Source organism: Strix uralensis, chromosome 5, assembly GCF_047716275.1.
Source record: "Strix uralensis isolate ZFMK-TIS-50842 chromosome 5, bStrUra1, whole genome shotgun sequence".
Taxonomy (NCBI): domain Eukaryota; kingdom Metazoa; phylum Chordata; class Aves; order Strigiformes; family Strigidae; genus Strix; species Strix uralensis.
Window position 1 is genome coordinate 56,959,428 of NC_133976.1, and position 24,247 is coordinate 56,983,674.

At 44.7% G+C, this 24,247-nt stretch overlaps 1 protein-coding gene across 2 annotated transcripts; it reads right to left on the bottom strand.

The window, feature by feature from the left end:
• Nucleotides 1–295: 295 nt before the first annotated feature.
• On the bottom strand, nucleotides 296–23,559 carry TEF (TEF transcription factor, PAR bZIP family member). 2 transcript variants are annotated; one of them, XM_074871042.1, is made up of 5 exons: nucleotides 23,256–23,559; nucleotides 12,228–12,554; nucleotides 10,518–10,738; nucleotides 9,657–9,868; nucleotides 296–7,748 (listed from the first exon to the last, which is right to left on the bottom strand). In XM_074871042.1, the coding sequence occupies exons 1-5, from the start codon at nucleotides 23,356–23,358 to the stop codon at nucleotides 7,727–7,729; spliced, it is 885 nt and encodes a 294-aa protein (XP_074727143.1). In that variant the 5' UTR covers nucleotides 23,359–23,559; the 3' UTR covers nucleotides 296–7,726. The 2 variants fall into 2 exon arrangements, with proteins under 2 accessions (XP_074727143.1, XP_074727142.1); XM_074871041.1 differs by lacking the exon at nucleotides 23,256–23,559 and adding an exon at nucleotides 18,323–18,628.
• Between the last annotated feature and the right edge of the window lie 688 nt (nucleotides 23,560–24,247).

Here is a 24,247-nt window from a genome sequence, read left to right on the forward strand (position 1 = left end):
TCTCAGGACTTGTCCCCCTACCTGAAAGAGCTCAACCTATAGTCATTACAGGAGAAATGCAAAATCTAGCGAAGTTTTTGAAATCAATTAATCCAGAAAATAAAAGTGGGGAATTGCATAACTGTTACCAGCACACCTAACAGTTAACACATGGGAAATGCACAGCAAGAACTTAAAGGTGATCAGTTGCTTTAGTGTCTACCAACTTCAATGAAAATCGCAGGTGTAATACTGGCAGTTGAGGTGTACAGCACACAATACGCTATCTAGAGAACAAAAATACTGAATCTCAGCATAGTGGAATATACATTTTATTTCTTAAAAAGGAAGGGTACTAACAGAATTTAATACAGTCAAAATTTTACATTTTAAACAAAAGCTTTTTTTTTCCTTAAAAACCAGTTACGAGCAGAGAGGTGAGAAGATTTAAACTACTCACAAAATCCAAGCTGAAGACTTTGAGAATTCAAATCTGTGGTTTATACATTTAAAAAAGTGTAATAAATGGAAATATAAAATAATACCAACTCTGCAACAGTGAAATGCCCTTTCCTCATTAGATTGCTGTTTAAGCACCTTTATTTTCACCCATCAGCTGCCAGGAGTGTGTAGGTTTATGTACAAAATAAGCAGTTTGGGACAAAAGATTCATATATAAATTAAAACCATTTATGGCAATACAGTTTTACCCAGCCGCTTTACAATCTTTATAATCTCTTTCACTTCTATAGAATCTTTCAGTCAGGATGATCTCAAATGCACTTGATGGACTGCTTCAAAAAGCAGTTACATTTACAGGAAATATATAGACAACCTCAAGGAGTAGACATCCAAGAGATTAAACAACTTAACATGCAGTAACAACTAAGATCGGATTTATATCTTATATAAATACTGTGCAGATTTATCATCCATCCATCCCACTGAATGAATGGGACAGATCGGTGTCACATCTGAAGCCAAAAAAATACTTTTATCCAAGAGGCAACAGAATTTCAGGCCAAATATAGCAGATAGGAGTTCCCTCAAACTATTTAGTTAAAAACTGTATCTCTGAACAAGCTTTACAGGAACAGAGTTTTCTGAATAACTTGCACATATGCTTGGCTGTTTCATAGCTATTTTACAGCTTAGAGACACTTAGAAGGGAGGAAAAAAAGAAGACAAAAAAAAAAAAAAAGAGATGCCACCATCTCTGCCCACTACAGAAGATGTTGTGGCTTTGTCATTTATGGAACACTGCAGATGCAGCTGTTACCAGAGAGAACACTGCTCCAGTACAGCATTAAAGACAAAGAAGTTACATTATGGCTGAAGAAAGTGTCATCACAGGCTAATCTCTTTGGATGAAGGCTGATGGATCAATCTCACCTCCTCCTCAAAACCCAAGTGTTCATATTTCCTAGCAGACTGCTCATGATTCTCACTCGACTGTTTTGGTTTTTTTCTTTTAACACGAGATAGAAAAGGTCATGAAAGCTGATGAAAGTTCCAGCTGTGCAGCATCCAGTGAACATGTACTCAGCAAAACCTCAAGTCATTAACCACTTTCTCTCTCCACACCACAACAGGATACCTGTGTCGTCTATGTACATAATAGAACTAATAAACATGTAGACTATCTAGATTACAAACGAGCATCAGTAACAGTCACTCACTGTTTCATTGCAACTTGCTGCAGTCTGGCTGAAGGGTGGAGACAGATCTATTTGAGCCAAGAGTGAATAGTTTAAAAAACCCCAAAAAAACACTTTAGTTTTCCTCAATCACTAAACTTTACGAATAATTTAATATCGCCACTTTCCAAATGCTACTCACAAACAACAAATCAACTGTCCAGCTAATGGGATGGGAAGAGTACAATTATGAATGTAATCAGTGACTACTGTTAAAGAAAGACTGGAAGAGAATCAATTCCCTCAAATTCTCAGTTTCTCTGCTTAAGTAGCTCATTATTAATTTTAAAACATTTTTTGTTGATAGAAAGCATCACAACTAGACTAGAATTCCACAACATCAATCTTTGTTTTGATTTCTGTAGTTCTCTAGGAAAAAAAATAATCCCAAATCAAGCTACATGAAGCATTAACAATATTCAGTTATTACAATGGAAGCACTTATTTATTACTTCATAGAACAGATTAGTTTTAAAAGTGTATTTACATGTTCTAAGTTATACAAAATACAGTATTCCAATAATCATGTTAATCACCATATTTCAGACAACTTCACATAAAAGTGCAGAGGATGCATCCATCCATGATCCTGGCCAGTAGCAAGCAGCCATCTGCAGCATGACAGATGAAAGCTGCTATTGTGCCCCCTCAGGAAAACAAATCCTTCTCACCATACCTTCTCACTAAGACATAGCTGCAGATCTAAGAAAACATTCAGGCAGGTACACGAGCAAAGTTTGTTGAGACCCACAGACCAAAATCACATGCCTTAATTTACTAGACATATGTGAAGTACGGGGTGGTTTTTTTTTGGGTTTTTTTGTTTTTTTTTTTTTTTTTTTTACAGATGTTGTACAGCAAAGGGCTTCTGCTCATGCCTTAATTGGGAAAATGAAGTAAGAAGGGTTTTAGCTATGTAACAGGCACCCAATTTACACTTAATATCAACAGGCTTATAACTACAACTGATCGTGTGTCAAGGACACAATTCTGCATCTGACTGCCTGGGCAGAGCTTCATATTCAAGAACAGATCCTGTGAAGTCCACATGTTTCTCTACAGATACAAGGCTCATTCCATGCAGAAGTGACAGCAGAATTGAGGCCTTAAAATATTGGGGCCTCAGATAGTAATTTCTTCACAACACAGCACTATCAGTTCACAACGGCAGGTCAAGTCCTAGTGCAACAGTGCACTTAGTTAAAGCAATAGCTATTTTTCATGCCTTTCTGCAGTAACTCTCTTCCCTGTCTGTATATTCCTTTCACTTTTTTCCAGACTGTGGAAATGAGATCAAGAAAAGGAAATTCCCAAAAATCTAAATGAGTACATATCTTTTGTATGATGCTAAACTGAGGGGAACCAAATTGTCCTAAAATTATAAACAGTGAGGCTTCAGTTTCAGCAATCTGGCTGAGGTCAGACTCTTGCATTACTCTTCCTGTTTCCATTCTTTACTCTTCTTGCCAAGTACGTTTATCTATACTGTATGTATATCCTCAAAGAATTCCCTTTCTCCTGTAGCTGCTTGAACTTCAAGAAGTTTGCATTCCAAAAGTGACTCACTAGGGGATAGCACACTATCAAACTAACAAATTACACTCTATATGATAAATTTGCATTACCATGAATTAAATAATTGTAATTAGTGTTATGTTATCATCTCCACAGAAGTTTAGTTAAGTTTATTCTTTCTACCTCTTTCCCAGTCTTTCATCGTGAGTTTATCTATCTTCAGCATGTTACAGTGGCAGATATACAGATCAGAGTAATTATCTGAAAATCTAGAAAGCTAGCCAGAGTCTTGTAATGCTGCAAAACACTAGCATTAACAAGTGATTTTGCTGTTTACGTATTTAGATGTAGGTTGCCAAAAATGTGAGATTTATGCATTAAGACAAATTTGCATTTCTCATCTTGTGCTTAGCAGCTAAAAACCATACAGGTGAACAAAAGCCTATCTGGATTTTACAAAGGTCCAAGATACCTCCATTCTCACTAAAAATGAAGGCATCTGATCACAAGGAACAAAGCCTTGTTATGCTGAAGAGGCTTACAAGGCTGAAGCAGCAATGCTCTCTTCCATGCAAGTCCATTATTTCTGCGGTCTACACAAAAATATTTTTCCACACAAGTGGTTTTATTACAGTATTCCCAAAGCTGCTGGCCTTCCACTGCACCTCCCAACTTGAAATGAATTCGGTACAATCAGTAGCAGTCCTGCAGATAACACTGACAGTGATTTCTACAGCTAGAACACCTTGGGCTTTCAAACAGCACAGCAGGGAAACGGAGAATTGTCAGAAAAGACATAAAACATTACTAGAAGAACTGCAAAAAGCCACATACTTTTTTTCTTTTAAAAAATATTTCTTCTCCCAGTGCAAGTTTATAGTACACAACTTTTTCACCTGTCCATGCAGGGCAAAATTCAGACTATCTGAATATCAAAACTGCCACTAACTGTGTAAATGAACAAGTGATAGAACCAGTTTACCAACATTACACCTGCAATCTGCAATACATCCACCTGGATCCCAGCACTGAATGCTCCAGAGTAAAGCAAAGACACCCAGGACTCCAGTGCTTGCTAAAACTTTGATACCCATGTGAGAGTAAAGACTTTTTTCCTGTGAGAGTTAGAGATCTTTGTTACTAGCTTCAGTGGGAGCAGATCTTGACAACAGGTGAAAGATTAAGCTTCTAGGGAATTTTTAAATACAAAACACATTATTATAAGGAGATATAACTACATGTAGATTAGAAGACCATGTATGAAAGCAATAATGCATTAAATGTTGTGCATCGTTATTCTGTAGAATAAGACAACACTCATTGCCCACAAATCTCATCAACAGTTTATATATTTTCAAAGTTAGTACTGTGAAATGGCTGTTTAGTGTCAATCCACTTCCTAATGAACGTACAGCTGTGTCAAAAACTGCTCCCTTTACTGGCAATCCCTGCAGTGATGCTGAAAGGTGCACTCCCTTTATTCTCTCCCCTTGGAGATGGTCCCTTTATGGCTGGAATGGGGTACATTGGCATCAGGCACACTTATGGCCTCTACAGAGCGTGTTTCAAGGCTAGAGAACTTCAGACTCTAACAGTGTCTATTCAGCAACTTTTAACGTTCAAGTTGAGCTAAAAGAATATTGGTCTTCTTATGACCACTATGAAAATGTACCCACGTTATCACTTATGGATAGGATTGTCATCCTAGTCAAAGAAACAAGATTATATAGGTAATAGTTCTGAGAGGAACAGAATGCTCTGAAGCAGTAAGCTTAACTTCCTGAGACTGCCAAAACTGAGAAAGGAATTCAGCATTGCACATAAATTTTTGTCTGGCAATACCTACACTCCTTTAAATAGTTACTACCTTCTCATCTATCTTTAAAGATGTTGCTTCTTAACAAAAAAATTCTCCAGCTACAAAAGTTAAGCCGCACTCACCCTAAAGTGCGATTTTCCAGTTTTGCAACCCGTAGACACATGAATCACAGAATGTGCAAATTTGCACTGTCCTACAAGGAAGCACAAGAGTTTGCTAACAGTCTTCTCTGAAAGAAAGAGCTAATGAACATTCACTGTTAGTTTCCATTGTGTAAGCTTTTAATACAACAGAAAAATCTAATAGAATTGCACACACTAATCTCACCGAGCATTTTGCTGTTAAAATACAACATAATGAAAAACCAAATCCTGTATACAATATGTAAGTATTTAAAAGATATTCCTAAAGCAGTAAGACAGCAAGACCCAAATGAAGGATTAGCAACTCCTTGCCCAGTTACAATACCCTTTAGCTTTGTGATTTAAACAGGAAGCATGACTTCCAAGAACTGCCATTCAAAGCTAACAAAATTTAGAAATAACAACTGCAAAAAGAATTCACAGAATCATAGAATAGTTTGGGTTGGAAGGGACCTTAAAAATCATCTAGTTCCACTTCCCCTGCCATGGGCAGGGACACCTTCCACTAGACCAGGTTGCTCAAAGCCCTGTCCAACCTGGCATTGAACACTTCCAGGGAGGGGGCATCCACAGCTTCTCTGGGCAACCTGTTCCAGTGCCTCACCACCCTCACAGTGAAGAATGAAGTTGCTACATTTACATGCTGTCAGGGCTGTTTGTTTTGGGGTTTTTTGTTTTTTTTTTTAAAATCCAAGGTTTGGCCTTTATCACCAAAATAAAACAACAACAAAAACCAGTACATACCAAAAATATCAGTCCAAATCAGCAATACTTGATACAGATAGAGATATATGCTGACATTTCAGCAACGTGGAGCTACACTATTAATTTGTTGGAAGAGAATACCTCAAGATTATCTGAGAGCTTTGGAATCCCAAATTATAATAATATACTCATATATATATATATATAACTTTTTTGCTGGTTACAAAAGCACTTTCTTGACTTCAGAACATGGTCCATTAAAAATAATAGGTCAATAACTGCATCTAATGTATATGCTCTTTACAAAGGTTATGCCTTCAAAAAACTGGTTATGAATTCTGGGGTTTGAGATTTTTTTATTATTTTTTAAAATTAAGTTTACAACATTAACTGCTTCTTTACACCTTTTTCTCTTTGCCCTTCTGCTCTGAAATCAGGGGTGGAATCCCTTGGGTAAACGCAAAGTCAAAATACTTGTTCAACATAATAGTGTTGAGCTTTGCTGGTAACTAGTTGTGCCTCAATTTCAGCACTTGTGCTTCTCAAAGCTTTCAAGATTATTTTTCTTGAGATGTATGCTGTTTATCAATCTCCAGGCATGAATAAACTCCTCTCTTACAAGCTCCACTTTGGCTACAAGCACGGTCCCTGTACTACCTTCCCAGAAATTAAGCACTCTTCTTCTCACACCAATTTAGCTCTTAAGCTTCCTTAACATAAGAGTAGATTCTTGTTATGCTGATGAAACTCTTACAAAAGGAACTTCCATCCAATTCCTCCATCTTCTACACACAATAAACATCCCTGCAATCTGTCCAAGCTTTCATCTACTCTCCCACACCAGCACAAGGGTCTTGGTACTTAAACTCCCGTTTAAACTGTGGGAAATCATTGGCTGTTTCCATTAATCTGTTTTATAAAACTAAATACTCTTTCACCACCGCAGTTCTCATGTAGTCAAGAGGCAGAAAATTGTAATATGGCAGCTCATAGCCATTGTTTTGCTGGAGTGAATACTCATTTGATAGTTTCAGACTGCCAAAAGCCATGGGGATCAGCAGCTCAGACTAGCACCTTTTCCATGATTGCTAAATCATTAACAGAAGAATAGATCTTGTTTCAGCAAGACACCATAAAAGAAAGTGAGCCTTGTAAAAGAAACAAAGGAAAAAGCAGGTTATAGCAGTGTAGCTGTGGAGCAGGAAAGCAACCGAAGTGTTTTACTATTACATGGGTCATTTGATAGAGGTTTATTACTACTCTTTGTATGGCACACTGTGGTGCTTTCTGGATTGTTTCAATAAATCTGCTGTACTTTTCTGCACTGGAAATCTCACACATCACAGACTGCTGTTTTCCTGGTGTTTAATTCTGCACTCATAGTACTCCACAAGATGCCACACTGTACCAGAAGTGAGCTGCAGTATTAGATAAAATTCATTCTACTGCAGGGAAAAGAGTCTTAAAATATAGCAGTTCTTAATATATACACTTTCATTTAAAACTCCCTATTTTCTTCTGCTCAAGTGCCAAAACAAAGAGTCACTGTTCACACAGGCTGTCAACAGACTTTGAGACATGAACTTTGAGTGTCTTGACAAAACCCCAATAAGTAAGCTTACTGTAGTTCATAGTTACAGTGAGAAAGACAGATAAGAAAGCCATATACATAATTAAGGAGACTTTGCACTTTTCATCATGCCCAGCCCTGGGTAGTTCAGATGGGGTACTTGCAGGCAAGCAGGCAGGCAGGGTCATCGTCAGTTGTTTGTGTTGGGACACCTCATAGATTTCACTGCTCACTCTGAAGACTGGCGATTCATGTGTGCTTTTTAGTTTCTTTGTTTTTAAAAGTCTTTAAAGTTGCATCACTCGGAATCAGATAAGTCACTTTAAACAAAGCAAAGCGTTAAGTGTGACAATTTATTTATAACATACTTCCCACCATCACCACCACACACCACCCTGTGAAAGAAAAACCCCTGCTGAAAGGTTGACAATTTTCAGTATGTTTGAAAGAAATTAGACCAACACTGCATCAAGAGCCATTCTAGTCAAATTAAATGCATAACAGAGGGGGAGATAGCTCAAAGCATACATTTACTTTAAGCGTTCTGAATTAGACTGCTTCTCTACTTCCTTAAGAAGTCAACACACAATTGGTCTAAACTCAATTTCCACATTATGTTTAAAAGACAAGCTAGGCAAGAAGCCTTTAGTATAGAAAAGAAACCTCAATGGCTTTTTAATATACTTTTCAGATTTCAATAGGGGAACTGGAAACTAGCCTAAACATCTTCTATCCCACATTTACTCCCTAACATAAATATTAGCCCAGGAAGTGTAGCCTAAGAGTTCTGACACAGCCACTATCTTAAGATAGCTTCTCTTGTTAAGAGGACTTCTAGACATATACTTCTGTGAAAGCTTCTGGTTCTTGCAGTTGTAGGTCATGTAGAAGGTCCCAACATCACACACAACATATTTTTTATTTTAACACAGCATACTGTTGAAGCAGCGCTTGGTGCTGAGAATGGATTACTTCCAAGAGGGCAAGTCTTGTGTGCTAATTTTGTAACAGGAAACATGCTGGAGAGAGAACCAGCAGGCATGGAGAGACCAGATATGCTGCTACACAGGAGACAGTGAGGTAAACTGTTCGTGTTTAGAGTGGGTGTAGCTTGTTCCATAGAGTGTTCATGAGACAAAGGACCAAAACTCTTTCTCAAGCTCTTGTACAACAGGTAAGGTGCAGTAAAGTAACAGTGGCTTGTTTGCTTCCTAAAAAAAAACCCCACCTTCTTCCAAAGCATAAGGTACTGGCAATTCCTTAACAGACGGGACTCAAGGTTCAGCCTTATGAGCCAGACCTCCTTTTCTAAATCTCCCTTACTTCTCAGTTAAGTGTAACATGCTGTTTTACCAACAGTTCAAGAGGGAAGTCCCTCTAAGGAAAAAAAGGAGTGGTGGTGGTAGAAATACAGCCTAAAACCCACAGGAAATTATTTTATCCATATCTGTAAAGTGAGAGATCCCCTACTGTTCTTTCCATGGTTTCTGGAAGTTATCCAGGGGTAGAACCTACCAAGATGTTTGAGCAGTATTGTAATCGACACTGCACTGACTCTGGTCTGTATAACACTTGCGCATCAACCTCCAGATAACTCTGTTTTTACCAGAGACTGAATATTTTCCTATCTTCCTGTCCTAAAGGTTCCCCTATTCCTCTTCAACAGGAATAGAGTTCTATACAACAGGTACTTTCTAGTGCCTCTGAATGGGAGAGGAAACAACTTCATGATGCTGCCCAGCAACATCTACTTATATCTTAAAATTATGTTTTACAATTTGACTGGGAGGGGTGGGCAGGGTGGAGAGGGAGGAAAGAGCAGGAGTTTAAAAAAACAAACAAACAAAAAAACCCAAGGAGAGTCTCCTAGGCTCTTTCTCCACTTAAAATGGAGATTAGAACAGATAGCAAAAGCCCTGTCCAGTCAGGAAGGATCCACATCTACTCCTCCAGACAGGTGAATCTGTTCTATCGTATGACATCAGAAAATGCTCTATCAGTGTTACAAACAAAGTTGTAAATCTGGACACTAATATTTTGAGCAACACAATGATCAGGAAAGGGCCTGAACAAGTTGTGCCAACAGAAACGGGGTTCGGGGGTTTTTTTTGTGTAAATGCAAAATGGCAAAGCCTCCACAAACTTTATTTCTGGGAGTCTCTACAGAAGGCAGAGGAGTCTAAGAGGCTAAAACAAGGAGCCCTAAGAAGGAAAAGGGGTGTGCTTACAAGGGTCCGTATCTGGTCTCGTATTTAGAAACAATGTTCTTGCATCGTCCCACTTCCTTGCGCAGCTCTGCAACCTCCGTCCTCAGGGCTGTATTTTCTTTCTCAAGAAAGGCTGCCCGAATTGTGATCTGATTCTCCTTTAATCGCCGAGCATCACGGGAACGCTTTGCTGCCACATTGTTCTTCTTTCGCCTTGTCCAGTATTTTTCATCCTGTAGCAAGAAAGAAAAAAAAAATGCCAACCTGACAACTACATCAAATAGACACCTCTTTATTGTATAATGACATTCACACTGACTGTGATATTGAAGAATCTCTTCATTGGTTTGCAGGACTCCGATACCAAAATGCTGGCAAGACAGTACTGTGAGATTTCATCCTTACACGAGTCTTGTTTCACGATAAACCAAGTGCACTGCTAGAACTAGGGAGTTTAAGAGACTTGGCTACTAAGAAGCTGTCCAACTGAAATGCTCCCTGTACTTAGTTTCAATTTGGGAATGAACTTCCCCAGGAAGCAAGCTGTTCTGTTGTCTGGGCTGCTTAAAGCTGGATCAGACATAGTGCTGGGCAAATATATACAATGGCCTTCAAAAGTGCAGTTGATGACGATGTGATTTGATAGTTCTACTACTAATTTCTCTGTATAGCATGATAAGTTGCTCCTGCCCAGTAATTATCTCATGATACCAAACCAGCAAAACAGCAAGAACAGCAGTTGACTTGCCAATTCTATTCTTGGCAGCGCTTCTGCTCAGTCATGTAGGTATAGCGCATTAGCTTTATGTGTCAAAATGTTTGGGCAAAGAGTCAGAAACTTTGATCAAGGCCTAGAGAAGTTTGTAGCAATAGATCTGTTACCTTTTGCTCATCTGGGACAAAAACCTTCTTGGCTTTTTTAATCATTGGTTGTGGTTTCAGGTCCTCTTCAGTAAACTTGTGCTTGCGAGGATTGAAGAGCTCACCACCAGGCACACTGGACAGCACTAAATCAGCAGGGTCAGGGTTAAAATTCACCTCAACTTCTACGCAGTCAGGATCAATGGGACTAGGAGTATTTCTCTCATTTTGTGGTGGGGACTCTGGCAACAACAGGAGAAGTTACAATACATTCAGCAGGATGAAGAGAATTAACTAAGAAGCCAACTTGGGTATCTCTATTGCCCTACTGTGGGCAGTATTTACTAGTATTATTTGCTATTTCCCTAAGGTGTGCTTGGTGCTGTACAGCTGCAGGTACAGAGAGAAGCTACACAGTCCAGTTTGTAATACAAACTCTAGGAACATATGCCAGACTAACAGACATGAGTAGATAGATGCAGGACAAGAGTTAATACCTCCTCAGCAAAAACTACATGCTTGCGCACTTACGAAGCGCCTTCCACAGCCATAAGAAGTGAGAAACTTGTATCAGCCTGAGCTTTGTGCCATAGAAAGCCTTACGGAAACAATCCTGCCCAAAGACCCCGGTCTCTGGGTCTGTCAGAAGGTCAGACAACTGTATTTCCAAAGAAAGGACTAAATAAAGGTGGGTTGGTTACAAATGCAACAGTATTCTACTTCTTTGCCACATGGGAACAAATGTCCCAACAGATTGTCTGGCACTGACAGTGTTCATACAAACTTTGTCCTATTTACCTACTGTTTACAAACTTCATACACACATGCATTGCAAATGTCAATGCAATTTGAAGTAGTGAGTAAATTAGTAAGTTTTTTCATGTACCACCTAGAAAAAGCCACACCCTATGTCTCACTGAAGGAATTCCACATTTTGCCTTTCTCTCACAGATTCACGGAAAAGGCCCCGAGGAAAACGCTTTCTGTAAAGTCTGCTCATAAAATAGTACTGTGAAAGTTTAGTGGCTATCATGTTTAAACTCCAAATCTAGCGCAAACTGAGCTGCTAAGTTCTTTAAGAGAGAAGATCTCCATACTACAAATGAAGAGTTGAAGTTTCCTAGTACCATTTAAGTACAGTTTTGTTTTTTTGTTCCTCCATTCCCACTTCAAAGCATCACAGAACATCAAACTGCATCATTAACACACCTTTTCCAAGTGTCTGTTCTCACATTTCACAGGCTAGCATGAAGATTGCTTCATTGTTTTTGTATTAAGCATTGTTATTTGAGGTACATTAAGTTAGCATAAGTTCACCCAAGCAGACCAAGCCACCAAGGTAGCACAAATGACTTGTCACAAACTATCAAATTTGTTGTAAAACAACCTGAGAAACTATTTTCTCAACATGTCCAGCTTTTCACTAGATCAGCAATACCAAGAAAGCAAATACTTTATGTTGGTGTTTCAGCTCTTCTAATTTCAAAAGAAAGACTGCACACTAAGGGACACTCACTCAATTCTTCCAGGAGGGAGGGGGGGGAAGAAGAGAAGAGGCAGCACCTTCATGAATTGACACATGGACTAAGACTCTACACTGAGCATATTTGTGCTACTTAACCAGCCACAGCTAACATTGACAGGTTAGCATGTCTCCTCTTTGATCTAAAGGGGCACCTTTTAATACAAGAACAACAGAAGTCCCTCAGAGCCCCATATTATTCCCTCTACCTGTGCTGGAGGCTGCTTCTGATTGCTGGTAAACTGCAGTGGAAGAGGATGATGCAGGAGAACCAGTGGAAGCACTGGCAGACTCCTTTCCTTCCAGCTCAGCCACAGGCAAGAGTGGATTCCGGTTCAAATCCAGGTGAGTAGGGCTGGAAGGAATTCCATTCTCCAGCAGGAACTCATCCAGATCCATGTACTCCAGGTGGAAAGACTCGCCATCGTAAGGAATAGTTTTGTCCCAAATGGGTGGCATAAGGGAAGCCGAGACTGCCATGGTGCTGGCAGCTGCTGCCTCATCTTCCTCAAGCTTTATCTTCTCTTTCTCTTTATCTGAAAGATACAAGTAGGTCACTGTACAAACTGCAACACAGGAGAGACTCAAGGTTTAAGAGTCTAACAAAACCCCCTGAAAGGAAATTCAGTAAGCTGTATTTCTGTCTCATATCTTGATCTGAAAAGTCAGATGTTGAAAGGCAACATTCACACATTCATATGTAACTCAGCATGGAATGCTCTGGCTCCCCATGACTGGCCGGACCACAGACATTTGAGTAGCCTTGAAGACCAGCATCTTTGCTGTCATAACTTACCAACGTGTGATGTAATACTGCATCTAGCTTATTGTTAACTAGTCACTGCAAAATAGCATGGTCTTCACAGGCTCATCTTGGAAGACAGCAAAAGTGAGCGTCCATAAGTAGGATTACATGGGAAGCTGTTAAGAAAACTCTGAGGAAGCAGAGTAGTTTATTCTGCGTACAGAGAAAGAAGGTGCGGAAGAATAATCTAGATACAAATAAGAAAGGAATATTGGGTTTCAGATTACATTTGAAAATTAGTCAAAAGGTCCATAGGACACCAGAGACCTGGATGTCTATTGTTCAGTATTTTAGAAGCATTTATTTCTGAAATGACTCAGCATGTCCACACAAAGCAATAGCTCCAAATGCTGTTCACTATAGATAGCTCAGAGTACCTACATACAATTTTCACTCTTTGGGGAGATGTCTAATAAGGCATATTCCCACCCCCAAGCCACAAAAGACTGATTAAATTTTCTCCATTTACTGTGGTACAGTGCACATATTACAGAAAAATGGCTTTTTCTATGTTCCCCATAGCTACTGAATCTTAACAATTGTCTGGGACAGAATCCAAGCAGAAAACTCAAGTTATGGAATAATTACATAATTTAAGAGATAAAAATAAGCTGGCAGAAAAGAAAAAAAAAAATCCAAGTCATTTTCCTGATCCAGTTCTCCATGTAGCCATGCAGTTCTACCAGCACTGAAGGAGGCATTGCAGAAGCAGTGCTAGCACTGCTGTCAAAAGGAATGGTCACCAGTCGTCATACCCTAACCAACTGCAAACTGGGTCTTAGCATGGAACCTGGCAAATATTTAGTTCAATGGAACAAGGACTCTAGGGACATACACTGGACCAGTTTGGATCTCCAGTATTCACACAGGTTAGCCCAATAAAATGCACACATCTTTGGTATTAGGGTTTTCTAGACTGCCTACAATATGCTAAACGAGTATTTTCCTTTATTGGGGGTGGGAGTGGGGGTGAAGCTCTGCTCTAAATCAGAAAAGCCTATTTATATAAAACCTATTCTGATAGAACTGGCATTCCTTCCGCTGTTGCCTTAGCTGGTGTGGAACTGAGACTGAAAGAGCTTTTTATGGCTTAAAGAACAGTGCTGCCATACAAAGTAAATTATCACTTTAATCTACCATACTGTGAACATTTTATACAAAAGAAGATACCAATTTTAAACTAAACAGCTGAGAAAATATTCACCAGCCTCTAACGTGGGACTAAGAGCAAGTACCTAAAGAACATGCTAAATTCAGAGCAGTGAATTCTGGACCTCAGCTTTGTTAACACCATCTTGCAGCTTTTGGCCTTCCCCCTTGCCACTTTACACTACTGCCTCTGAACTGCCATCTCCCAACTCCTAGCTCTCCTATAAACTCCCTCTTGCAGGGAGTTTTGGAACCTTCCTACCCTTTGCTTGGGCAAAGCAAATGTGCAGGTTAACAGTCATGATCCCAATAACCGGAATGTTTCTGAACAGCTCCTACTTGAAGCTAGTAAAGAAACAGCATCCACTCTACTTCACATATAAGGATGATTTTACTTACTATTGAAGCACACCCACCAAATTGGAACCACCATTTTACATCCAACTTGTGAATCAGGGATTGTGCATTTCCCCAAGGTTTGCACAGTGCCCAGCACAACCGAGCCCAGATTTACACTGGGGGTTGTGGATGATATCCTAGTAAAGACATCACCAAAACAAATGCAAGTGACAATCACAAATTCTTTGTAAATCACTTTATTTTATAATCAACACGATAAAAAACACTTGTGAATGTTGAGTCAAAATGTCGACTAAAAAGAAAAAAAACATTCTTTACTCTTGAAAACAGTATTCCATTATAAGTAACGCCAGTTTTAATGCAAGCCAGCAGTGCTTTTGTTTTGCAACATCTAATACAACACCTCCAAAGAAAAGAAACCTTAAGTGATTAGTAGACTAAACATAAGGCTTAAAAATATTTTTCAGAAGGTAGATGCCAAAAAGACTATGCTATGGGCATACGTGGTTCTTCTCAGATCTTTTAATGCCGATTAGATGTGATATACTTGTAGATCCTGCTGTACTTCAGTAACCTGAAGACTGTGGTCTGTCCAACCTCCTTTTGCTATCGTCCCTGGCTTCCCTCACACGAGAAGGCCATCTGAAATGTTTTGTCCTTTTGCTACAAGTTGACAACTGGCAAGCACCGGGTCCCCAGTGCTTTGCTCAGCTATGCTGTCTCTCTCTCCTCCCCTCACTAACAGCAATATCTGAAACAAATTAAAATAGCAGAAGTTAACATGCATATTGGGTGCCCATGTATTTCAAACATGATACATAAAAAGATAAAATTGTTCTATGATCATTTTTGCATTGACATTTTCCCACTGGCTTTCTTCCAATTCATTTAATTTTTATTTCTGCTGCACAACATCCTGCTGGGTGCACAATATCTAATGAAACACTAATTAACTTCTTGCATCTTGAGGGGGAAGTTTCCGCCCGCCCCAGCACAGGGTCCTGAAACATTAATTCTCTTAAGATATTTATAGTGTAAACAGGTATTACCTGACAGCAGAGCTGCAGTATCCTAAGAGGCTCCATTTGCAGTGATTCAAGGTCACCCTGATAAATCTGGACTGTACTTCTGCAGCTGATAGCTCCTGTCCGATTTAGCCCCCTCATTCTGCTACTGTGACCTATTAACTAGGCTGTGCATCTGCTGTTAACAGAGAGGTCACTAGTTTATGCTAAGTAATTTAGGCAAAGCATTCCAGGTCTTGAACTGTTGGAAATACTGCTGTTTTAGCCAAAAGCAGCAGCTTGGAGAGAGCCTTATTCCACATCCTGGTTTTTCCTCAAATAAACCCCAACAAACCAACCAAACCCAGACCAAAATACATTTTGGCCACAACCGTCAAGTGCTCTCCCAGCCACAAACAGAACAAATACTTCTTTGACAAAGTTCCCTTCGTTCATCAAAAAATATTGTCAAATTATACTGAAAACACTACACACAGTAAGACTGATTGCTCCATAAATCTTCGGTTCGACTTGTGACAATGGAATGAGACGGGTTATAGGGTTCTGTATTCCCGATGCCCATTACTGTGATGTTTGTTGAGGCATTCCTCCTGCCACAGCACAACTGGTGATTAAGGCATCCTTTGGAGAGCATGCAGCAGCTCGTTATTAATAGGAGAGACCTACACTCCTGCTCCAGAATATTAATTCTCTTCCCTTACCCCCCAGGACTTTTTATAAAAAGATTATTATTTTCATTTATTTAATCCCTACAATGTACACGACAACAACCTACAGCAAGGCGGGTCAGATATACTTGGTGTATGGCAGGGCATTCAAGATGAAGGCATTCAGTTGGAACTGGATGTCCTCTGTTGCTCAGAAGGATTAGAAAGCCTGCTTGCTTACTGGGTAGTCAAATTACCTACGGCAGTTGGAAAACCCACAGGTAGCTTGGAGACTATAAATGGACACTGCAGCTAGTTGATACCGTTTCTCACTGAATAAGACAGAAAACTGTACTTTTGTCAACAGGCATTCCAGACAAAAGGCATAGCATCTTTTTTCAGAAAGCTTGCTGAAAACATACCACTGTATTAAGTAAATTAGTAATTAGTCAACATTTTGGTTGTGTCACTACAATGTAAAGGAACAGAAAATAAACAAGGATCTGCTGAAGTCGGTTGAGTCACAATTTCACTGACAAGTCTTTTGTAAAATTAGGAGTTAACTACCTCCTAACACAGAAGATGTTCTTTCTTTTGTCTTGCAAATATGCAAACAAGAGAAGTATCAGAGATCAAAACAAACAGAAAGCAACAAGTTCCACAAAGTGTGAAGTAAAACAATACAAGGTGGAATAAGGAAATCTATGTAAAAGTTCTAAGAATTAGAACAATCTGAACTTCATCACAGCATGAATGGAGAGGGGCAATCAAGAGAGCGGACTCACTAGCAAGCTTTAGAGAATCAAGCTGAACACCTTCCCAAACTGGAATAGGGTCATCAAGTAAAAGGAAAAGTATCAAATGTTTCTAAATTTAGAAAAATGCACTACCTCAAAATCGTATTATTTTTAAAGTTTTATATCTCCATAGGCCAGATCACATGATTCTGGACAAGAAAACCACTCCTAAGACAAAGCTGCCATATCTCAGTCAGCTACCATTATAGTTTCCACACATGAACCTAAATTGCTCCTGCTACACTATTGTCTTTAAAAAGGATTGGGTGCAGAAATATCTTAAGAAATAGCATAATGTTGTAGATTCAAGATTCTTATGTACTGCAGCATCCTGCACCATAGCAACATAACTAAAACCTTTGTCAGAGGTTGACTTTTTTTTTTAAAAAACAGAAAGGAGAAAAAAATTTGCCAGAATCACAAGATGGATACATTTACACAGTATTGCGCAATGTTAGACATGCAAAGTAAATGGATCTTAACTAGAACCCTCACTGGGAACAATCTCGCCAACCTTGCTTGCACTGTGGTATACCCTGGATTTTGTCTGATGTTCCAAAAATGATTCTCAACCTCAAAATTCCTAAATGTGAGGGCTTATTTTATTATATACCAGTACACTGGGCATTACAGTGGTGCAGATAAACCTGAGCCTTCCTCAAAATCAAACTGATACTCAGAAAGGCAAAAATACTGCCAGGTGAAAAAAAGAAAAAGTATGCCATCATCAATGGACTATATGCACCAGCACTATTATTCACACAGCTGCTGTCTGCATAATCAGTGGGAGAAAGACAGCTCTAGCCTATACAGGATTGCATGTGCAGGCAGTCATACCCTTATGGATTATCACCAAACCTAATCTGAAGAGATTTGCTGTTTGTGCCTGTCACCGTACAATTTTTCAGCAATTAAGGTCAAGAAAGACTCGAAACCTTTTAATTGCCGCTCCCAACTATGCGTCTAAAGGTAGGGGAGGCTTCAGACAGCCAAGGGAATAAAACCAGCATGTCACGTCCTGACTTCTACCCACCCCTCGTACCTGCAGCATTTTATTTCGCCCAGCGCGGGCATCTAAATGCACCCGAAAGGACGATGGCAGCAGCTGAATTTTCCAGTCGCACCGGCTCGCCGGGGAGACCCAGCCCGCGGGGCGGCCACCGCTGCCCTCCGCCTCTGAGGCGGGAGCCGGCCCGGCTGCAGGCCGGCGGGCCCGGCGGCCGCCCCGTGAGGCCGAGCCCGGCGGGCTGGGATCCCGCGCTTGGCACAGCCGCCCGGGGCGGGGGGGGGAAGGGGCGCGGGCCGTACCGGGGGAGGACGCCAGGCCCGGGCGTGCGGCCGCTCCCCCCGCGCACGCCGCAGCCAGTCCCACCGTGACCCGGCGGGTCCCGCCCTCCGAGGGACGGGGCGGGAAGACGGCGGGGGGGGGGGGGGGGGGGTAAGGAGGGGGGGAAGGAGAGGGGGGGTGAGCTGGAGTGTGCCGCACGCTCCCGCCGTCCCCGCGCGCGCTCCCGCGCTCACCCAGGCGCGCTTCCCGCGGCGGGTTCTCCATCAGCTTCTTCAGCACCAGCGGGAAGGCCCCTGCCAGGCCCCGCTGCTCCTGCTGCGCGGCGGCCCCCGCGCTCCCCCCGGCTGCAGTGGGCTCTGGTCCTCCCGCCGCCGCCGCCGCCTCCTGGTGCGCGGCGCGGCCGGGCATACTCCCCGCGAGCTGGCGGGCGGGCGGGCTGTCAACGGTCGCCAGCGGCCGCAGCGCCCGGCGCGAGGCTGCGACAGCTCCCCGGGACCCGTCGGCAGCGACGAGCAGGGAGCAGACGGCGGGGGAAGAAGCGGACGGCGCATGCGCAGCCGGCTGACGCCGCGCGCGTGCTTCAGTATTCATGAGCGCCGGGGCCCCGCCCACCCCGGCGGTGGCGCCCCACCCCGCCCTCTCCGCCTCGCGGATTGGCCCGCGCCGCTCGGGGGGCGGCCCCGCGCGGGCAGGCCCCGCCCTCCCCGCCCCTCAGCCTCCGGCGCGGGCACGCGCCCCCCGCCCGCCGGGGCACGTGCAGGGGCAGGCTCCGGCGGGCCATTAGCATGCCGTGCCCCGCCCCCCGCTCCCCCGGGCGCTGCGTCACCGGCAGCTGCCGCTGGAGGCGGCGGAGGGATGGCGCGGGGGCGGCGGGGGCGGAGCAGCGCCTTGCCGCGGGGCGCGCGCTCGCCGCCTGCGCCTGCGTGGGCGGCCCTCCCCCGCCGCTCCCTCGGGCCGCCGCTACCGGCTGAGGGGGCCGCGGAGGCGGCCCGGGCTGCGCGGCGCTTACGGGCCCTTTCTCGGCCGCAGGCTGCTCCCTGCTGCCTCAGCCCCGGTCCCGGTCCGGCTGGGCTCGACCGGGGGGCGGCGGGCCCGGGCTGGCGGGTCGCGTAACCGCGGCGGCCGTCGGGGGCAAGGTGGGAGCCCGCCGCTCCCGAACCGGCGCCAGCGCTCCAGCCGGTCCTTAAATATCCTCGTTTAGGATCCCGAGATCACCTTTCCCACATGACCTGGATTTAATCTCCCTCTGTCCTACATCCTGCCAGCAGCAGCCGCAGCGGCATGCCCTATATAACATCAGCAGGGAGAAGGACTCCACTGCGGCTGCTGGCACGGCTGGGCTGCTGGAGAGGGGGAGTCTTTGCAAGTTCTCATGATCACAAGCAATCCTTGTGATTCCTCAACCACCCCCTGTTGCAGCAACAGGAATGCCGTGCTGGGATTTAAGCTTCTGAACACACAAAGGGAGCGAATGTTGCCAAGTTCATCCCCAAGAGCACAGGCGGATACTGAGGAGCTTCTCCTGCAGAATGAATAAGCTCGCAGAAGCGACAGACACTACAGCCACAGTGTTCTCCCGTCAGCAGTCGCTGCCTCTTGCCGCAGAAGGGCCGGCCGCAGCAAACCTACCGCATAGCGCTGCGAGCCGGGCAAGGAAAGGGTGGGCAACCTCCCTGGGATGGCCCTGCCGGCACCCAACAGAGCCACAGGTGCCAGGGCAGAGATGTCCTCCTAAGTGCCAGCAGACAAGGGACCTCTCCCTCCCGGGTAGACACTCAGGTGTCTGCTTGATCCAACTGTCTCTCCACAAACCTCAGACATTTCACTTCGGTGACAAGACACAATTTGACCTGACCCTTGCTAATAAACCCTGGTGGTCTTTGTGACACAAAATCAGGTCTGAAATCCTCCCTACACGTCCCAGGAAAAGGAATGGATTGGAAGTCGCATGGAGTAGGTGCTTTCCCCCCTTGCCTTACTGCACCGAGGACCAGGGGATGTCTCCATCCAACCCCAGGCAGACAGGGATCTGCCCTACCTGCCAGCTACTTCTCTTGTGTAGGCTGGGAGGCTGAATCTGCTGCCTCCTTCACAGGGGACAGGGGTAGGACTCCTGACACAACTCCCGCGCTTGAGCCTGGAAAGGGCCACGTGTTCATACAGGCTGGAACAGTGCAGGTTAATGCATCGTTTATCAAGGCTGATAAATCCAGCTGCAAGAAGCAGGCAAAACAGGTGATGCTCTGCTGCCCAGCGTGCTCCACAGCTGCCACTTGCCCTCCATGGACTCCCTCTGCCTTGCCAAGCTCAGCTGGCAGAAGGAAAAAGTACATGCATGAAAGGGAGATGCCACTTCACACGGGGCAATGAAACACAGATGTCAGACCACACATGACAGAGGTGGCACACACAGCTCGGCAAGGGGCAGCGGGCTCGCAGCGATGCTTCTGCCTGGGAAACAGCTAGTGGTAGGTGGTAGATAGAGAACACAACCCAGTGAGGTCGGGAAGGAGCAGCTTCTAGGAACAGGGTGAGGGGACATAGCCAAAGCGGAGCAGGCTGCAGGCTTCCCGTTCAGTTATGGCTCTCATGGTTGCTTTGTTCCATTGTTGTTGATGCTGGAGGCCCCCGGGGATGACACTGTTTCTCGGTACTGTACGGCGCTCCTTCAAGGAACAGGCTCTGTGCGCATCCCCCCTGCAGATCTCAATGGCAACTGCTTGGCTGGGTAACATGAATGGAGGCTATTAAAACCACTCAGCAGCCTTTACTCCAGGGCTTTTCCCTTCAGATCGACTATGTTCTTCCTCCAGCACATTTTCACCCACATTCCACTGTGCTAAGGTTTGTTCTGCACCACCACGGGGTTGTGACTTTGCTTGTAGAGGGTTTAGCCTGTACAGTGTTAGCTGCTCGGCCCGAAGGTGGGAGGGAGGGAGCTCCTGGGGAGCATTCCTGTGGCTTCCCTCTCACATCACCCTGTTCGGGCATCAGCTCTGCCCTGCCAGCTACGAGGGAGGCTGCTCTGAGAGCTTTTCCTCGCTGCCTCTGGGGATTAGGGGCTCAAGCCCCTGCCAGCAGAAAGCAGGCACTGCACCATCAGCTGTACCTTCTTGGTTAAGCTGGGATCTGCCTGGAGTTTTACAATTTCTCTTTTGCTCTGCAGCTGAGAAGAGAGGAATGCAGCGGCCTTGGCTGTTACTGCTGGGAGTCTTGTCAGGGCCAGATGATGCAGAGCAGCCCGGCTCTGATGCAGGAGGGAGGCAAGCAAGAAGCAGCCCAGTGGTAGGCACAGGGTCGGGGGGGACACATACAGCAAACCCCGCTGGGAGGTTTGAATAGCAGAATACATTTCAGACAGAGGTCTGAGATCCAGCAAATCCAGATGAGTGGTGTGTAGGTATGGAGAGCCAGGAGAAGAGAAATGAGCTCTGTGGGAGGAGGGCCATGACGGGAATGCCGGCCCGGGAAGGGAGGCAGCTTAATAAGGACAATTCTAAGGGTTATGGGAGGTGATGCTGAGAGGCAGGGTGGTCCTGGGGCTGAGGAAGAAAGCTACCACAAAACAGCACCCTCAGCTGCCAAATAAGCCACACTGAGTTAAGACTAAATTATTCCCTCTGCAAATCATTGATCTCCCTTCTACGCCCGACTCCAGCTCTTGCCGAACAGATAAATCTTGCCAGCGCTCCTCCCTTGGATTAATTCAATCCACTTGGCTGTGGAGACCAGAGATCCCAAAGAGGCAGCCAAACTTCAGCTTAGCCACAGCAAGGCTCTACACCACGTGAGCCTCCCTTGGCTGTTACTGCCTCCTCCCAGCCAGGTCTGCTTTCTAACCAGGTATCAGTCAGCTCAGAAAACATGCCCTGGTCCCCACACTCAGCTTCATACTGTGTGATACATAAACACACCCATTAGTGGGCAAAGTCTCAGCAAAGGAGGGAGACAGCTCACAGGTGGCAGCAGCAGAGCAATGTGACAAAATGAGCCCCTTAAGGGGTGTGGCAGCTCCCCTTGCCCTATTTCGCTTTCCCACTGGGAGCTGCATGGGTGCCACAGGGCTCACTGTATTCCAGCCGGTGTAGGCCGCTGCCTTTCCTGCCACAAATGCTTTACTGCTGCAGCAGCAGTCTTTTCTCCTGCTGACCCTGGAGCAAGAGCAGGATCCCATTCCACATTGTGCATCTGGCTTTTCTGCTCCCACCTCCTGGATCACACTGCCCCTCAAGACTGCAGACCCGTCTGCGTGTCCTGGTAGCAATTCCCTACAGAAGAGCGAGCTCAGTGCGTGTTCGCTTCTGTGAGTTCGACTTACTTGTGCCTAGACACGAGCTTGTTGAGACGAGGTGTTCCCACACATCTCCCCAACACTCAACAGCGAACATTAAAACACAAAACCAAAAAGCAGCTTGCCAAGGGCATGTGGCATTCCATCCAAAACCAGAGAGTCCCCCAGTTGTGTGATGGGCACTTGGAGCACGGCCAGCAACAGAGAAGTGATCAGTCCAGCAAGAGCGAAGCATTCAGCACAGCAAAAGCCCAGACTAAATAACCTCCTGAGTCCTTTGCATTTGTTTTCTAGGATGCTGCACAGAGAGCGGGAAGGCCTAGGAGTACAGAAGGGCCCTTGCAAAGAAAACACAACATTTGCTCTGTCCCCTACCCCAGCCTCCCACTGATAAACAACTGCAGCATCAAACACAAAGTTTGCACGGAATCAGCCTGCCCCAGGCGGGCTGGGCTCCCTGGGCAGGCTGCAGCTGGGAAGAGGCAATGTCTGGAGGCTCAGCAGTTATTAACCATGGGACAACCTGGATGGCAATCCTGGAGGTTGCTCCTATGTGAGCATGGAGATTTGTGCCCAAGCCTTCTCTGTGCACAAAGCTTTGAGGGTTTCCAAGAAGTATCTGAGCACAGAGATTAAAAGGATCAGGAGCTTAGCACTCTTGACTGATTTTGTAATCAATCCATTGCTGCCGTTTTTCCTGTTAGCTGCACAACACACTTGGTGCCAGAACTCCCCGTCTAACTTGAACACTTGGGGGAAACACACCCTTGAAGGGCTTACAGCAAAGATCTTCTGCCTCCTTCTCGCCTTGCAACTTCAGGAGGGGAAGGAGAAATCAAAACAGAAACCCCAGCATGCATTCCCCTCCTTCCTACCTGTCATCTTGTTGGTCCAGGGTAAGGAGTACTCCAGCAGGGACTTCAGGACTTCTGGAAAGTCCAGGGCAGCGGGGCCCCCGGGGCTGTTGCAGCTTGACATGTCCTGTCCCAGGACTGTGTAGCACAACTAAGGGAGGGCCAGGTGCCGGGCTGCCAGTGCTACACCCCACTCGCCTGGGCGTTGCGAGAAGGGCTCAGAGGCTTCCAAAGCGGGCTTGCCAAACTACTCCGGCAGAGAAAAAACAAGGAGGAAAGGAAGCAGCCTGGCAGAGATGCAGTTTGCCCGGCTGTCTTCACCTCCCCCTCTCCCACTCTGAAGTGGCCAATTGTGGAAATAGCTTGCAGCCTTGCAGGGCTGGGCCGGGCGGCTGGCCAGCGTGGTCTTACAGGGCCTCTCCCAGCCAATCCGGCAGCAAAGAACTGGGCCAGTTATCTAACTTTGCAAAGGCAGCACCCTTTTCCTTCCCAAGGTGTTATAACAAATATACACATGGGGGGGGGCAGGGAGCAAGTGCGCACTGTCAGGGGTACATGCATCGACTGCAAACGCAACAGCAAAGGGATCCTCTGAAGGGCTCTCAGGAGGCTTTGAGGAGCAACGAGCTGCACAGGCTGCCCTGCAGATACACATGCTGTCTGCCTCTGCCTGTTAACTTTTCAGCTCTCTGAGATGCAGATAGTGACAATATTTGTATATGATGCAACACTTACTGCGTGTCCCTCCTAAGTCACTATAACAGCATAAGGCATCTTTCTTAATGAGTGTGCATTATCCCCAAAAAGGCAGGATTTCTCTTCATAAGTGACACCAAGTTTCATCAGGAAGCTGCCAGCCTCCCCTTAGAGCAGTGATGTAAGGCAAGAGAGTTCATGCACCCTGCAGATACTCTGATAACAGCTGGTTAAGTAAGATCTTGAGCATGTAAAAGCCCCTCCTCTTCTGTTAGTGAAGTTTTTAGCATGGAGGGATGCATACAGGAGGATAAAGG

Excerpts from the sequence above, each read along its gene's own strand:
- TEF (XM_074871041.1), bottom strand. The coding sequence starts at position 18,497 with ATGCCCGGCCGCGCCGCGCACCAGGAGGCGGCGGCGGCGGCGGGAGGA. Across the intron at positions 10,739-12,227 it reads AGAAGCAGCCTCCAGCACAG|AGTCCCCACCACAAAATGAG; the intron begins GTAGAGGGAATA and ends TGTTGTTGCCAG. Across the intron at positions 7,749-9,656 it reads GAGACCAGATACGGACCCTT|TGACTTATCTGATTCCGAGT; the intron begins GTAAGCACACCC and ends CTTTGTTTAAAG.